At 32.5% G+C, this 15,722-nt stretch overlaps 2 protein-coding genes across 2 annotated transcripts; one reads left to right on the top strand and one right to left on the bottom strand.

Moving 5' to 3' along the window:
- Nucleotides 1–6,011: 6,011 nt before the first annotated feature.
- Nucleotides 6,012–10,723, bottom strand: LOC111698585 (ADP-ribosylation factor-like protein 2-binding protein). The gene is made up of 7 exons (XM_023468951.1): nucleotides 10,639–10,723; nucleotides 10,380–10,569; nucleotides 9,680–9,769; nucleotides 8,551–8,614; nucleotides 8,441–8,476; nucleotides 8,281–8,337; nucleotides 6,012–6,908 (listed from the first exon to the last, which is right to left on the bottom strand). The coding sequence occupies exons 1-7, from the start codon at nucleotides 10,716–10,718 to the stop codon at nucleotides 6,865–6,867; spliced, it is 561 nt and encodes a 186-aa protein (XP_023324719.1). The 5' UTR covers nucleotides 10,719–10,723; the 3' UTR covers nucleotides 6,012–6,864.
- A 3,014-nt stretch (nucleotides 10,724–13,737) lies between these two features.
- On the top strand, nucleotides 13,738–15,513 carry LOC111698588 (probable cytochrome P450 6a14). The gene is made up of 2 exons (XM_023468954.1): nucleotides 13,738–13,869; nucleotides 13,925–15,513. The coding sequence occupies exons 1-2, from the start codon at nucleotides 13,762–13,764 to the stop codon at nucleotides 15,389–15,391; spliced, it is 1,575 nt and encodes a 524-aa protein (XP_023324722.1). The 5' UTR covers nucleotides 13,738–13,761; the 3' UTR covers nucleotides 15,392–15,513.
- The last annotated feature ends 209 nt before the right edge of the window (nucleotides 15,514–15,722 follow it).

Raw genomic sequence — 15,722 nt, 5'->3', positions numbered from 1 at the left:
TGATTGAAATATAACGATGATTAGAGAAATTTAAAAGCTAAAATTGTTCCTAGAAAGGAGACGCGGAGCTTCCTGCATTAAATAATTGCGGACTATAAAATTTGCCAAGAAATCCCCTAGTTCTGGGAAATGAAGGCGCGGTTTGTGAATACGCGAACAATACGCTCTGCACCGCGGGCCGAGCCGGATTGACGGATGGTTTGTAAATTATGGTAAATGTATTGTTATAAGTGTGAAAATTTGATGAAATTAAGTTTTTATCAGATTGAAAACCATGTGAGCTTCGAATAAAAACAATGTCAGTTTTAAATTTTTTATTTAAGCAAATTTATTATATATCATACTCTATAAAGGCTCATTGGCTAGATTTCACGCTAATATATTATATATCATACTGTATATAGGCTCATTGACTAGATTTCACGCAAATATATTATATATCATACTGTATAGGCTCAATAGCTATTGATTTCACGCTAATACATGCCTTTATGTGTGCAGTAAATCATGGGGGGGGGGCTATGTTGGCTTAGCCCCCCCATGAATCAGCAAAATCTCTGGTTTTCAGGGGGTTTCACCTTTCAGGTCCCAACGGATGCTGGAAAGAAAGCCCCCTACCCAGACAAACTACTGAGTATAAGCCCAGTTCAAGTTTAAAGTAATTTATTGAAACTTTAATTTTTGTTTACAAAATGGGGGGGGGACGTGTTATTTTTGTAATCATCGAGTTTGATAAAAAATTAAATGTCAGATTGAACTATAACCAAACCTATAAATAACTTTTCGATAAAACATTAATATATTTAAAAGGCAATGATAATAAAATCAATTATCTGATCAGCACCAGCTTGTAAAGCCTACTAATTTGCTTTATCTGTTAAATTTTTATAATTTGATTGATTGATATTTCTGGGAAAATTTCAACAGTTGAAAGAAACAGTAGATAAATCAAACATAATTTGATTATTTAATGGTATACTTTATATCTAAACAAATCAATATTCTTTGAAAACTATTTAGCCCCCGCCCTTCCATGTAACATATGTATAAATGGTAACTTCATATAACACTTTGACCCTCTCAACTCAAGTTTGCTCCTATTATTATTTGAATTTGATAATTTTTCATTTTTAATAGGTATAATTGATAATTTGTTCGAGGTTTACTAGCTGCTTATAAGCTTCAAAAAGCATGTGTTAAATGGACATCTACACAAACAGCTTCCTACTCCTTTGGTATACTCAGGGGCGGATACAGGATTTAAAGGGAGTGTTCGCGAAAAATGAAAGGGGGTATAGGCCTAATGCGATAAAAAAGGGCTTTTGATCGCTACTAATCTTACTTCTATCTGTTGCGTCCATAAGGAGAAAATTGTTAAAGACGTCTCATACCGAATAACATGGCGTCCATACAAATTGAGAAAATTGCAACATACGACTTAGACCGTAAAAAAATCAATTTAATTTCAAACAAATCATTCAGATATTACAACCTATAGTCATCGATTATCTTTTGCCACATTTATATATAGTTGATTTTTGATAATATGTTTTAATTGTTATGATCTGAGAGTTATTTATAAAAACATATATTCCTGTTTCGAGGATTTTTGGTAATGAAGACGACATTTTCATATTTTCTAGGAAAGTTCGAAAACAAGTTGTAAGCTAAAAACTATTTAAAAAAACAAAATCAAAACTAGGATGAAATATCAAATATATACCAATGTGGCGAAAGATAATCGATGACTATAGGTTGTAATATCTGAATGATTTGTTTGATATTAATTTGAATTTTTTACGGTCTATGTCTAAGTAGTATGTTACAACTTCCTCAATTTGTATGGGCGCTACAAACTTCGGTATGAGACGTCTTTATCAATTTTCTCCTTATAGACGCAACAGCTAGAAGTAAGATTAGTAGCGATCAAAAGCGCTTTTTTATCGCATTAAGCCTGTACCTCCTTTCATTTTTCGCGAACACTCCCTTTAAGTGAGGGGGGGCAAGATTTTTTAGGAATAAAAAAATTCATAATTAGGAACAAAAAATCGCGCCGCATGCGAAAAATTTTTTTTTACTTAAAAGACTCAAAAACTAGATTTTTAACTTTTCACACATTATAGATTATTAAGACAGATATTTTTCCTGTTTTGCTCTAGGGTTTCTTTCCCTTAAGCATGCTTTTGAGAAGCTATTCTGAAAATATCTGCACCTGGGTATATTGTACACGACAGGGATCCTGTTTATCCCCTATCCTATTTACAGTGTACATGGACGGGTTGCCTGTAAAGCTTAGAGAAAGTGGGTTTGGTGTTGTGGTCTACTGTGATGATTTTCTGCTGCTGTCTCCTACCAGAAATGGTTTACAAAACCTACTACAACTTTGTGAAAAGTATGCTGAGGAGCATAATATTTCCTTTTCAACAAATCCAGATCCATACAAATCCAAGTCCAAATGTATTTATTTTACTTGTGGACGTGACTGAAAACCGGTGGAGGTCGTCCTTAATGATCAGAAGCTGCCCTGGGTCAGTCAGGTTGACCATCTTGGTCATATCATTCATGAATCAGGTTCACAAGATATAGACTGCAGAAAGGCTAGAGGTGCCTACAATGGATCATCTACTGAATTATTGGGAATTTTCCATTTCTGCTCACTACTGCAAAAGTTATCTGCTGTGCAAACTTGTTGTTGTTCCTTTTAAGCAATATTTGGAACCTTTTCAGTAAGTATGCCTGTCAAACCTACCGATCTTGGAACACTACAGTTAAAGTTTGCTGGAACTTGTCACAGCCTACACATACTTATTTTGTGAAGCATTTTTCTAAAGAAATCAACTCTGTAAGAGTTCTTTTGCTGAGACGATTTGCCAAGTTTGCCCAGTCTATTTTGCATAGTTGGAATCCACTGATGTGGCTAGATGGATCGATATCTGCATATTCTCTACAGTACGACTTTGGAAGCAACATTTCAAATATCTCTGACGAATTCTCTCTAGATATATTTAACAGTTTACCAAGAGCCATCTTTGAAGAATGTGGGCCGCTCACCATTCAAGAAGAAGACAATATCGAATGTCTGTAGTATCTCCTGTTACAGCTCCGAGACTGTGAAGAAGACAACATTAGAGAAGAATTAAAGTTGTTAGTTAAAAAACCATATATAAGTATAATTATAGTTCTAATCTAATATCGAAACCAATTTTAAGTGTTCAAAAAATAAATAATAAATAAAAAAATATTATTTATGCGTCTGGAACATGTCACCAGAACTCCAACCAATTGGAGTGCAGTATTATTGTCACATGTCTCCGTCTGTATCATGTGACCAGTATACTGCACTACCATTGGAGGGAGTTATTAGTCATTTGATACTGACGTATATCTTACATATATAGGTTATGGTATAATTTTGACACAGTTGTATGTCAATTTCTCGAGATAGGAACATCAAATAGATGTCTTATTGTTATCGTTAATTTCCTGAGATTCTCAGGTTTCAGCCTATACCCCCTTTTATTTTTCCTTCACAGTCCCTTTAAGGTCAACCCGGTCTTGAAAATTGATGTAACTTTTTGTAGCAGACGGAATTTATGTGTGGATATCACCAAATTAAAGATATTTTTTTCTCAAAAAGGAATTGAGACAAGAATATCAAGATTCTGTAGCAAAAAGCGTGTAAACATGATATTCTGTAAAATTGCAGTACGTTGTACATTAAAAATGATTTAATGTTCTAAACTAAGACATAATGACATTATTCATTGAAACTGTGTTTCAATTGAATACTTAACATAATTAGCTTAAATCATGCTACATATTTAAATTACACTATAAAATATGGCCTGCGTTACATCTATTCTCTTTAATCCTTTAAATACATACCTTAGACTTTAACTGTGCGCTAAATACATAATACGATTGTCTTAATCTAAATCATGTGATATCAATAACATCGTAGGAATTGAATTACGTCAATTTCTGTTAATTTTGTAACCTAAGCTTTTGAATAAAGTTAGTTGATTGAGACTCTGCTTTGATTACGGTATTATAAGTAGTCCGTGTTCTCGTTGAAACATGACGACAGAGATCTCTGCATTGAATCTATATATGTGAGCTTGGAAATAGAGGTTTTGGTTCTCGTTGAATTATATGAGTTGAGAAATTGTCTGGTAGGAATTTCATTGGACTGTGTGTCCTTTAGAACCAAGAAGTTAAGCCTGGTTGAGAAATTGCCTGTGTAGCAATTTCATTGGGTTGCAAAGATATAAGGAATAGAAAATCAGAGTTTGTGACAGAGAATCAATTCCTTTCTTAATCATCAGTACGTTGAAATTAGATCATATTTATGACATATTTAAAAATAAGTAGATAGATAGAGTGATAAATGGAAATGTGAATTAATTCAGCCATTAAGGATTATTGAATATAAACCACACTATTAAAATAAAGTAATTAAAACTGTGGGATCTGAGGTAAAATTAGAAAACATCAGTGGGAACAACCTTTTATTCAGTTCCTTTAAAATACAAGTTAACCAACCTTACAGGGAGCATGGCATCGTAATCCGAAGTAACCCTTCACTTTAAGAGATATGTACCCGATTCACAACGGTGCTTTATACATCCTCCAATTTAAGAGATTTATACCCGATTCACAACGGTACCCTATACATCCTTCACTTTAAGATATATGTATAACCCGATTCACAACGGTGCCCTATACATCCTTCACTTTAAGAGATATGTACCCGATTCACAACGGTGCACTATACATCCTTCACTTTAAGAGATATGTACCCGTTTCACAACCGTGCCCTATACATCCTTCACTTTAAGAGATATGTACCCGATTCACAACGGTGCCCTATGCATCCTTCACTTTATGAGATATGTACCCGATTCACAACGGTGCCCTATACATCCTTCACTTTAACAGATATGTACCCGATTCACAACGGTGCTTTATACATCCTCCAATTTAAGAGATTTATACCCGATTCACAACGGCACCCTATACATCCTTCACTTTAATGAATTGTAAATAATGATGTTGATTAAGTATCGTGACACACCCTGTACTTTCAGTGCCATGTATGCATACGTACTTTTACTGCACAGTTACAAATAATAATGAAGGAGTCGGGGATGGGTGGGGGAACGTACATCGCCCCTCTTAAATAAGAACCATCATCCTTGATTACACTCTTCTTTACATTAGAAATGTCTATCTAAATGAATGTACTGGTACATGATGTCGTTAATTACGCTCTTCTTTACATTAGAAATGTCTATTTAAATGAATGTACTGACTGGTACATGATGTCCTTAATTACGCTCTTCTTTACATTAGAAATGTCTATCTAAATGAATGTACTGGTACATGATGTCGTTAATTACGCTCTTCTTTACATTAGAAATGTCTATCTAAATGAATGTACTGACTGGTACATGATGTCGCTGCAAAATACATGGAAGGAGAAAACAGAATTTATCCGCCATTACTGGTACTACTGTGCAACCTACTGTCTTCTCTAGTTTTGATTTAACAAGTATTAGTAAATCAAACTCATCCGAGGCCGAATTTAAAGAATTTGAGCAGCGGTTTAAATTTAAGCCGCGGCTTAATTATGGTTGGTTTCACTTAAAATTGTATCAAATGTTTCAAGACTTAAGCCGGCGCTCAACTTAAGCCGGGTTTTGGCGGATTTAAGCCACGACTTAGATTCTTTAAACTCGGCCTCCGGTCACATATCAGAAATTCAAAACATTTTTGTTCTTCTCAATATCTCTTTAATAAGAGGCTTTATTATCATAACATGTAATATTTAAATATTACGTGAAATTTATTTCATTTTTAACTATTGTTTTAATAATTAATATTTGTTTTGAAAATAATTGTAAATGTAATGAGTCCTGATTGTGTTATAATTACTAGGTATGAGAATATAAAAGTGATTAAAAACAAATCAAAGAAATAAAACAATTAAGACCGTGTGAGTCTAGTTTGAATGGCACCTAATAAAAGAATTAGTTTATTTGTTTATCATAACGTATTATACAATCACAAGATGTATTTTCAAAATAACAAAAAGATACCATTGGAAGCCAAGTTTACCACAGAATAGACAGATAAGACATGAATAAGGATAATCGAAATAGTTTTGTGACCTTTCTTCAAGGAAGTGTGGAAGTAATTGCATTGTTCAATTTACGATGTTACACCTTGAACCTTTGTCTCATCAATGATTTCGTAAATATCCTTTTCCATGTGTGACTGAACATTGAATGCCAGCTGTAAATTTTCAGCTGTATAGATCTTAAAAGGTTTAGCTTAACGTTGTGATTCTTAAAAGGTTTAAAGCTAAACACCACTCTAAGAAAATGTCAACAAAATATTGTTATCTCTTCCCATATCTGAGTAATCACAATACATACAAAATTAATTAATTAACAATTAATTAAACCAAATTTTGGATTATAAATAGGAACCTATAATTGATACCACTAGAAATTACCAGGCCTGTAAATACACACAAAAAGTAAAATAAATACATTTTTGTAAACATAAATTTAAGATACCGTTATTATACAACACAAACGAGGTTTTATATTTTAAATCGATATTCGAGCCAATTCAATTCTAAGAGTACTAATTATCACTATTTTTAAGAGAGGGAAGAGCTTTATTTTTCAAGACTTAACTATAATAGAATCATTTAAACTAGTTTTAAGAAAAATGTTTTACTATTTTACAGATTTTTGATATATCGTACAATTTACATGTTTCAGCAATTAATAGCAAATATTTAATTTTCACTAACTGAGTTAAATGATTTTGATTTTCTGTCTCAATTGTTGATTTTTAATTGATCTTTTGAACACTGAGAAGATCTGAGAGGTCTGGTCCTGTTAAAATCAAATTGTTTAAGGGTCGGAGAACGTATTTTCAGGTGGAATCTTTCAACTTAAATCCATTCTTAAATGGAAGATACTTTGAAATACAATTGTTACCCAGATGGCTTAGATTTTATAATGCAAAACGTATTAAATCCCTCTGTAATGACATTTGTTTATTTGTGTTTTTATTCCTTTAACTGTCTTCATAGACTCATAGCTTCTATATATGTTTATAGAAACTAAATTTTTGCCTCAAAATCTAATTTTTAAAATCGAATATTTTTTAACGTGAAGATGTGAACCTTTGATATCTTGAACTTTCATTGTTTGAATGTTTGATCTACGACATGAAGATGCAAAGAAATAAGGATAAAAAACGTTCCTGTAAGGAAATTCTGTTCTATCTATATATAAATTTGGCTTGTTTGTCTGTTTGTTTGTTTGTATCCAATAAACGTCAAAACGGCTGAACCGATCGGGCCCAAATTTTTTGTGGGACATCACGTGTATCTGTGTTTATACAGTAGATTTGTGTTTATACAGTAGATCTGTGTGTATACAGGAGATCTGTGTTTATACAGTAGATCTGTGTGTATACAGTAGAGCTATGTTTATACAGCAGATTTGTGCTTATACAGTAGATCTGTGTTTATACAGTAGATCTGTGTTTATACAGTAGATCTGTGTGTATACATTAGATCTGTGTTTATACAGTAGATCTGTGTGTATACAGTAGATCTGTGTTTATACAGCAGATTTGTGCTTATACAGTTGTGTTTGCACAGTAGATTGAACTGTGTTTATACAGTAGATCTGTGTTTATACAGTAGATCTGTGTTTATACAGTAGATCTGTGTTTATACAGTAGGTCTGTGAATAGTAATGTATCGGTATAAAAACTGTGATATTTTTAGTCCTTATTGCTTGCAGGTAAGGTTGTTAATTGATTTGGTTCGTTTATTAAAAACTTGCACAGTTCCAACATTGCAAAACTATACTCTGCTTAAGTAAGGAATTGAGTTTTTGCCACAAATTCAAATTTGCTTGTCCCTATATCTTTCGAACCTGATGGTGTAAATCTTAAATATTTCAAACTTAGATTATAATATCTAGCAGAATTAATAGTTCGAAATATCAAATGTCTACGACATTAGGTTGCAAAGATATAGAAGTTAGAATATCAGAGTTTGTGGCAAAGAATCAATTCCTTTGGTTTTATTAAACTTCGGAATATTTTATCCTAAGAGAAAAGAGTACAAATATCAATACTTGTGGGATGATTGAAAAATATAAAATGGGGCCAAGTCGGCTAAGGCGTAAAGCAAAGAACGAGGGGAAAGGGTTGGAAAAGATTTGTAAATTTAAAATTTTGATTTTTTCCCTGGAGAACCCTTATCCTTCGCAAACTCTACATACAAATCCTTAAACGCCATGAAATCTGAAATAAAGAAAATTTATTCAAAACTTTCAATTCATTTTATATAGTTTTCCATCGTTTAAATTTTATTTAAATCTACTAAAAAATATAAAAAAAATTTTACCGGAGAGAGTGTACAGAAGGTCAAATACGTCTCCATCTTAAAATGATAAATATACATATTTAGATTTTCCTTACTTAAAAAATTATTTATTTTATTTATTTAAAAAATACCTAAATGTTGTCGTTTGGCCTGAACAGTTTCAAGGAAATCGTCCATAGTAAATCCATCTACACGCTAATATTTAAACAATTAGTAGCAAAATATATTTTTATATTTACAAATATTTGCCTCCCATCTTGTACTATTTCTTGCTTTTTTCCTTGTCATATTTCCCTTCGTACATTATTTAAGTTTAAAAATAAAAATTTAAGATTTCACCGTTTATAACAGGGAATAAGAATAAAGGGAAGGGAAATGGTGCTGATCTGGCATGAGAAAGCCAGTTGAACTGCTTTGCAGACGAGTTCGTTATTACACACGTAAACTCTTTTGGTACAGACACACAACATGACTACAGTCAAGGAAATTTCAGAACAATGTCGTCAATTATAATTAAGCTTGAATAACGACTAGTTTATTGTAAACTTTAATCAATTTTATATTCTTTGCATGAAAATTTGGCTTATAGTGCAGTTGACTTAAATATATGAATAATATATGGCATGCATATTAAACTTATTTTTAAGTAAACAATTAATTAGACTGTACAAATACCGAGATTCTTAAGTACTGTATATACCTACAGTACACGTCTTCGGTTCGTTATTACTTACACACATTCTTTGGTACAGACACACATACATGACGTTTCCGCCCCCTGGTTTATAGGCTTTAAAAAAATGTAATTTGTTTGGACGAAAACTCCTGAGATACCTAAACAATTATTCTCCAATCTGTTCAGCCATTTTGTCGTTATTATTGGATATAAACAAACAGCACAAATATATATAAATAGATTCAAATAGATTCTAGTACAATAGATGGTAGTGTAGAATTTGTACACTCTCAGTGCAGCTGTATTCTTACGTCACAAGTGTCAACTTAGACTTTGTGTCCGACAAAATTATTAATAATTAATAATTAATAATACAATAAAACAAGTGCAATTTTATGCGTTTTTATTATCTGTTTTTACACTTTTTATTTAATCTTGGAAAACATGCTAACTAATTTGAGAAAACTTAGTTCTTCTTGTTATATTTGACACTTGTGACGTCGTGCATAATTGATCCATTTCTCTATTGCCACCTATTGTACTTGTTAATCTATTTGGATAAATTAAATTTAAAGAAAAAATACCTTTTCTAACTGAGTCTCAATATATTTTTCCATAGCTTCAGTATATTCGTGAAATATATCCGTATATATCAGTTTATTCTCTTCTGTATCCTATAAATAGGTCAGTATATTCGTGAAATATATCCGTATATATCAATTTATTCTCTTCTGTATCCTATAATTTAGATCAGTATATTCGTGAAATATATCCGTATATATCAGTTTATTCTCCTCTGTATCCTATAATTTAGATCAGATTCGTGAAGTATATCCGTATATATCAGTTTAATCTCTTCTGTATCCTATAATTTAGGTCAGTAAATTCGTCAAAATATCTTCGTACAGTGATAAATTGAAAGAACAGGGTCACCGACAAAGAATGAGACTGTAAGACGACCTGGATCTCTTAAAATATGACGATTACAAGGTTAAATAAGTCTTTTGCCTTGAATATATTATTGTAATGGCTTATTAAATGATTTGTCAAAGAAAGAAAGAAATTACATTTGCAGGGACAACATACAGTGTAAATTCAAAACAGCCGTTTCTGAAGTCTCACTCTCATTCTTTGTGGGTAACCTTGTATAACATGTGTAACGTGTGCGAAGGTCTTGAACAACTGGTTATAGGCTTAATATACAAAGTAAATATGATAAAAGGATGTTTCTTGACTATGCCTGAAAGTAAAAATGATATCGTTATAAAATCTATCTAGAGATACCTCAAAATGGTGCCAATGCTTTTCAAGCAGATTTGATTGAAGTTTCAGAAAGTCGTCTTCCACTAGAATATTCTCAATCTCTCCAACTATATGGTCGAACTCCTCCTGGCTGTGATGAATGTCGAATATCTCCTCCTCGTCCTCTGACGAGATCGCTAGAGGTTCATGGACTCCGTTACCTCCGGAGAAACTGAAAATATTTAACGATATCCCATTTTATTCTCATCCATTCATTAAAGACTTATTTTGAGAAAAAAACCTTTTTTGAGAAGATTCCTGCTGAGCATGCTGATGTTGTTTCCCGCCATTCTCACTGTGTTCTCCCTGCTCATCACTCATTTTTTCTTTAAATATTTAAGATATGTTTTTCCCCACAATTTTTTAAATATTTTGTATTTTTTTTCAGAAGTTTGGCTACATGGACATCATCACGGTGTTAATAAACTTTGAGATTGCTTTTTTATTGCATTTATTCAAAAATTCATTTATCAGTTAGATAAATTTTCGCCTAAAAATACATTTTATAATTTCTTCACTTTGATGTTTTAAACTTGACTAAATTGTTTGAAATATGAAAGGTCTGAGACATCAAATTGCAAAGATATGAGGATTAAAGTTCCATAACATGTGAAAAATACAAACCTTAAAAAGTTTTAAATTCAATCAGATCTGATCTTATATGGCAATTACTTTTCACCGCACACTATTGAGTAATTATAGTAAAAAACGATAAAAAATGCAAAGTCATTAAACCAAGTAGAGGAATGGTAGACTGGCTACTGAGGTTTCATGCCAGACTAGGAGGAGAAAACTAAAGCTTGTAGAATAAAGTGTGTACACTGTGGGTTCAGGTAGTCTAGACACTAGGTATAGATGAGAACTAGGCCAGAAACTTTTCTCCAGGTACCAAAGTAAACCACCAATAAAATCCAATAACAAAACTATTCTGATTAATCAATAAACAACTTTCTTTCCTTAAAAATCAACAATGAAAGCTGAAGGGTATGGATTAGAAGGGGTAGGGGAAAACGTCTAAGAACAGAAAACGCAAAGAGGGTGCTAGGAAGGGTGGACGAAGGTATGGGAAGTTGTGATAAGGAGAGGAATTGATAAAGAAAGGAAAACATGTCAGGGAATGGTGTGGAAGAGATACTAAAAGAAGGAAAGGGAGGGAGTGAAAGGAGGATATGGAAAGGAATGGTGTGAAATGAAAAGGGAAAGGTAGATAGAAAATATGAAATAGAACACTATATGATATGTATGTTGTATAGTACATACAACCAAAATAAGTTAACTGCGAAGTAAAAAAAAATCATTTCTTTATCATATTTTTCCTTCTAATAACACGTTTTCCACACCTCTCCCTGACTTCCTTGGTTAAAATACCGAATTGGTTAATTTTTACTGCGACAAAATTCTAGATGATTGGTGAAATATCATGCAATCCATACAATACAATTCTGCAGATATAAGTCCATAGGGTTAATATGCAGTTTCGAGAGCTGATCAGGCAATTTGTAGTATTTCAATATCAGCTCTTGAGTTTCTATCCATATTCCAGTTGTTTTTGATAGACGACGCTCAAGTGTATTTAGTATTGTTACAAAGAAGATATTTTTACTAGACACAATTTGTAAACCCCTCATTTAGTGCAATGGGTCTGTTTACACTGCACAATTTCTGTGTCTTATGCTTATTGTACTTTTTCAAGTTAAAACTTGATTCTAAAAGTCGTTTTCATATTTCAGAGTTTTGCTTTTCTGTCTGTCTGTTTGTATCCAATAAACGTCATACGGCTAAACTGATCGGGCCTAATTTTGTGGGGAATTTACATAACCCCAGGGAAGGTTTATGGATAATAGAAATTTAGAAAAAAACTGTCAACACAATTCGACTTTCATTTAATTTTAAAATCCACAAATTTTTTTATAAAATCTGCGAAAAAGTAATAATAATAATATCAAAAATAATAATAATAATGATAATAATAATAATAATAATAATAATAATAATAACAATAATCATAATAATAGTAATAATAATAATATTTGAAATGATAATTCTAAACTTGGGCATAAGTTACAATAGCACAGGGATGAAATAATGTCTATTTATCCCTCTCGCCGGCCCTGTGTATATTTTACCAATTAAGCAGTTGAGAGATAAAGTCTGGCAGTGTGGATTGATTCAGTCATGATGTAAACCTTTAACAGGCTTTTAGAAAATAAATAGATCTATTTTAATTAAAGAATTGTAGAGAAAACATACATGTATTAGATATCTACAGGGTGAGTAAAAAAAGTGTGATTAGCGTCGTCTTCTTCAACCCAATTGTTTTTCATGAAACTCTGATGCATGGTATTTTTGCAATACTTCGTTATGTTGTTTTCATTTATTTGAAACTCACATGGTACCATAAAAAAATCCGTGAAACAATTTTTGATTGATAATTGGTATCCGATCCTAAAATTTCATAAAGATTTGTCTGACCAATAGACCAATAGACCAATAGACCAATAGACCAATAGACCAATAGACCAATAGACCAATAGACCAATAATTTAATTAAAATGATCCAATGTATATTGTTCAGTTGATCATATATACTGTACACTCCAATATTGTTCAGTTGATCATATATACTGTGCACTCCAATCTTTTGGAGATATTTTACCGTTCTAATTCTTAGATCTATTCATTGATAGCTTTGCTTAGACTGGTACGCTATGTTGAGAATTTTCCTGATACAATTTAGCGAATTTTCTTTATTTCCATAAGTCCGATTTTTATGAAATTTTAGGAAAAGAAGAATAAAGTTTTGCGGTATTTTTGTGGTACCACGTAAGATAAAAAAATAAAATAAAAAAATTGCAAAATTACCATGCAAAAGAATTTGATGAAAAAAAATATTTTTAAGAAGACGACGCTAATCACACTTTTTTCACTCACCCTAAAAATATATGACAAAAAAACTTTGTTTGTTGTAGTTTTTGATTTGTGGAACGTTAATAAGATATTTTGTTTTCCTAATAATACCTAACCTTATCTTTGTTTGATATAAAAACTTATTCTTTGCAGTTTAGCCGAGATAAAAAAGTTTATTAATTGGTACTAACAATAACCTTTTGACATAAACCTATATTAGTATAAGATTAATCACATCGTTCACATTCTGGAATTAGAACAATCCTCAGCCGCGATTAAAAAATGGGACTTAGACTCAGGTTTAAGCTGTTATCGAGACTGATTTTAGTTTTGGGCTTTTGGATTTAAGTTTCAACTAATTTAAGCCTTGAGCCGAAGCTTTTAAATGGCAGGCTCTGGCTGTACTTTTTATCTGTGTTTTAGCAATCTAAGATTAGAAGAACCACATTTCAGAAGGATGTTTTTAGAGATAGTGTTACTCATGGTCTCATTCCTTCTGTACGTTTATTATGTGATCACCAAGCAGTTCGGATTCTTCAAGGATATTGGAGTACCATTCTCAAAGGTATTAGTTAAAAATATTATTTTATTTGGTTTTTTATTACAGTAGTATTTTTCAGCCCTATTTTCCCTTTGGAAGCAGCAGTTATAAGAAAATGTTTCTGGGAAAGATTCCTTTACTGGCTGTAGACGAAGAAATGGTAAAAAATGAGTTCCCAAAGGAAAAAGTCTTTGGATTTTTCATTTTTGGACAACCAAACTTTATGATCAACGATGAAGACTTAGCAAAGAGAGTACTCATTAAAGACTTTGATTATTTTGTTGACCGAAGGACATTTGACACCTATGACACGTTTACGAAAGCATTTTTAACCAACCTCTCTGGAACTGAATGGAAACAGATGAGATCCTTGATGAGCGGAGTGTTTACAAGCGGAAAATTGAAATTAATGGCCAATCATATTGATAAAGTTGGAAAGAACTTTGAAAAGTATGTGAGCATACAAGCAAGGGAGAGAAACGAGATCGATATGAAGGTAGCTGGTGGACTAATGACTCTGGATTCTATTGCCTCTGCTGGCTTTGGAATTGAGGTTGATTCATTTGCAGAGCCAGACAATACTTTCAGAAAGATGGCACTTACTCTAGTAGGTGCACCAGGATATCGCTCTTCATTCGAAAATCTCAAGATTTTCTTTCTCGCAACTCTTCCAAAGTTAGGAAAGTTCTTGAAAATTACTTTCTTGAACAAAGTTGCCACCAGTTTTTTTTCTGACATTATTATCAAAACCTACAAGAGAAGATTGGAAACCGGGGAGAAGCGCAATGACATCATTGATGTATTGGTTGAAGAACTCAAATCTTCAAATAAAAACAAGTCTCAAACTTATGAAAGTGATTTTGAGAAAGATGCCGCAATAGATACATCAGGGTTGAAAGATATCAAAGACATTGGATATAATGAAGAAACACTACTGATTGCCAATGCTCTGTTGTTCTTCTTTGCTGGATTTGAAACTACCTCCACAGGGATTTCAATCATTTGCCACAAGCTGGCTATTTTTCCTGATTTGCAAGAGAAGGTTTACAATGAGATTAACGATGTTATTGGAGATTGCGAAGATGTTAGCTTTGAACAGCTTCAAGAAATGAAATATATGGATATGTTCATCTCGGAGTGTTGCCGCTATCAGACAATTATTCCTGCTCTTGAGCGCAAATGTGTAAAGGACTATGCTGTCCCCGGAACTGATATTATTATACCTAAAGGACGCTTTGTCAAGGTTTACACTAAGGATATTAGTAACAGTGAGGATAACTTCAAAAGACCTGAGGAGTTTGACCCGGAGAACTTTGCGCCTGAAAATAATCCGAACAAGTTTGGCATGATGATCTTCGGTCAAGGTCCCCGGAACTGTATTGGAATGCGGTATGCTCTTCTCACGATCAAGATGACTATTGTCTACTTGCTCAGGAAACACAGGGTTGTCAGGTCGGATAAAACTACTGATGTTCTTGTTCCCGATATCAAGAATTTTAATGTCTTCAAGGATGGGGTCTTCATGAAATTTGAGAAAAGATTTTGATTTTAATGATTTGGAGGATCAAAGATTTATTACCTTGCAGAGGATTGTTAACAACCATGATTAATGTCTTATTTTTTGAACAATTTGTAAATGAAAATCAGAAATAGATACAATTTAAAAATTGTTATTGTATTAGAACTTGAAAAACTGAAGGAATTAAGTCTTTGTTACAAACTCTGATTTCTATATCTTTGCAACCCTATGTTATAGACCTTAGATAATTCAAACTATAAGTTCTGTTAGATCAAATAATATCAAAAGTTTACAATATCTGGTTGCACAGATAAAGGTATACGAAAATTTAGGTTTGTGTCTAAGACTCAATTCCTTA

Source organism: Eurytemora carolleeae, unplaced genomic scaffold (genome assembly GCF_000591075.1).
Source record: "Eurytemora carolleeae unplaced genomic scaffold, Eaff_2.0 scaffold297, whole genome shotgun sequence".
NCBI lineage: Eukaryota > Metazoa > Arthropoda > Copepoda > Calanoida > Temoridae > Eurytemora > Eurytemora carolleeae.
This window is presented reverse-complemented; position numbering and strand designations above follow the sequence as displayed.

Excerpts from the sequence above, each read along its gene's own strand:
- LOC111698585 (XM_023468951.1), bottom strand. The coding sequence starts at position 10,718 with ATGAGTGATGAGCAGGGAGAACACAGTGAGAATGGCGGGAAACAACAT. Across the intron at positions 9,770-10,379 it reads AGCATTGGCACCATTTTGAG|GATACAGAAGAGAATAAACT; the intron begins GTATCTCTAGAT and ends ACCTATTTATAG. Across the intron at positions 8,338-8,440 it reads CCTTCTGTACACTCTCTCCG|ATTTCATGGCGTTTAAGGAT; the intron begins GTAAAATTTTTT and ends TCTTTATTTCAG.
- LOC111698588 (XM_023468954.1), top strand. The coding sequence starts at position 13,762 with ATGTTTTTAGAGATAGTGTTACTCATGGTCTCATTCCTTCTGTACGTT. Across the intron at positions 13,870-13,924 it reads TTGGAGTACCATTCTCAAAG|CCCTATTTTCCCTTTGGAAG; the intron begins GTATTAGTTAAA and ends AGTATTTTTCAG.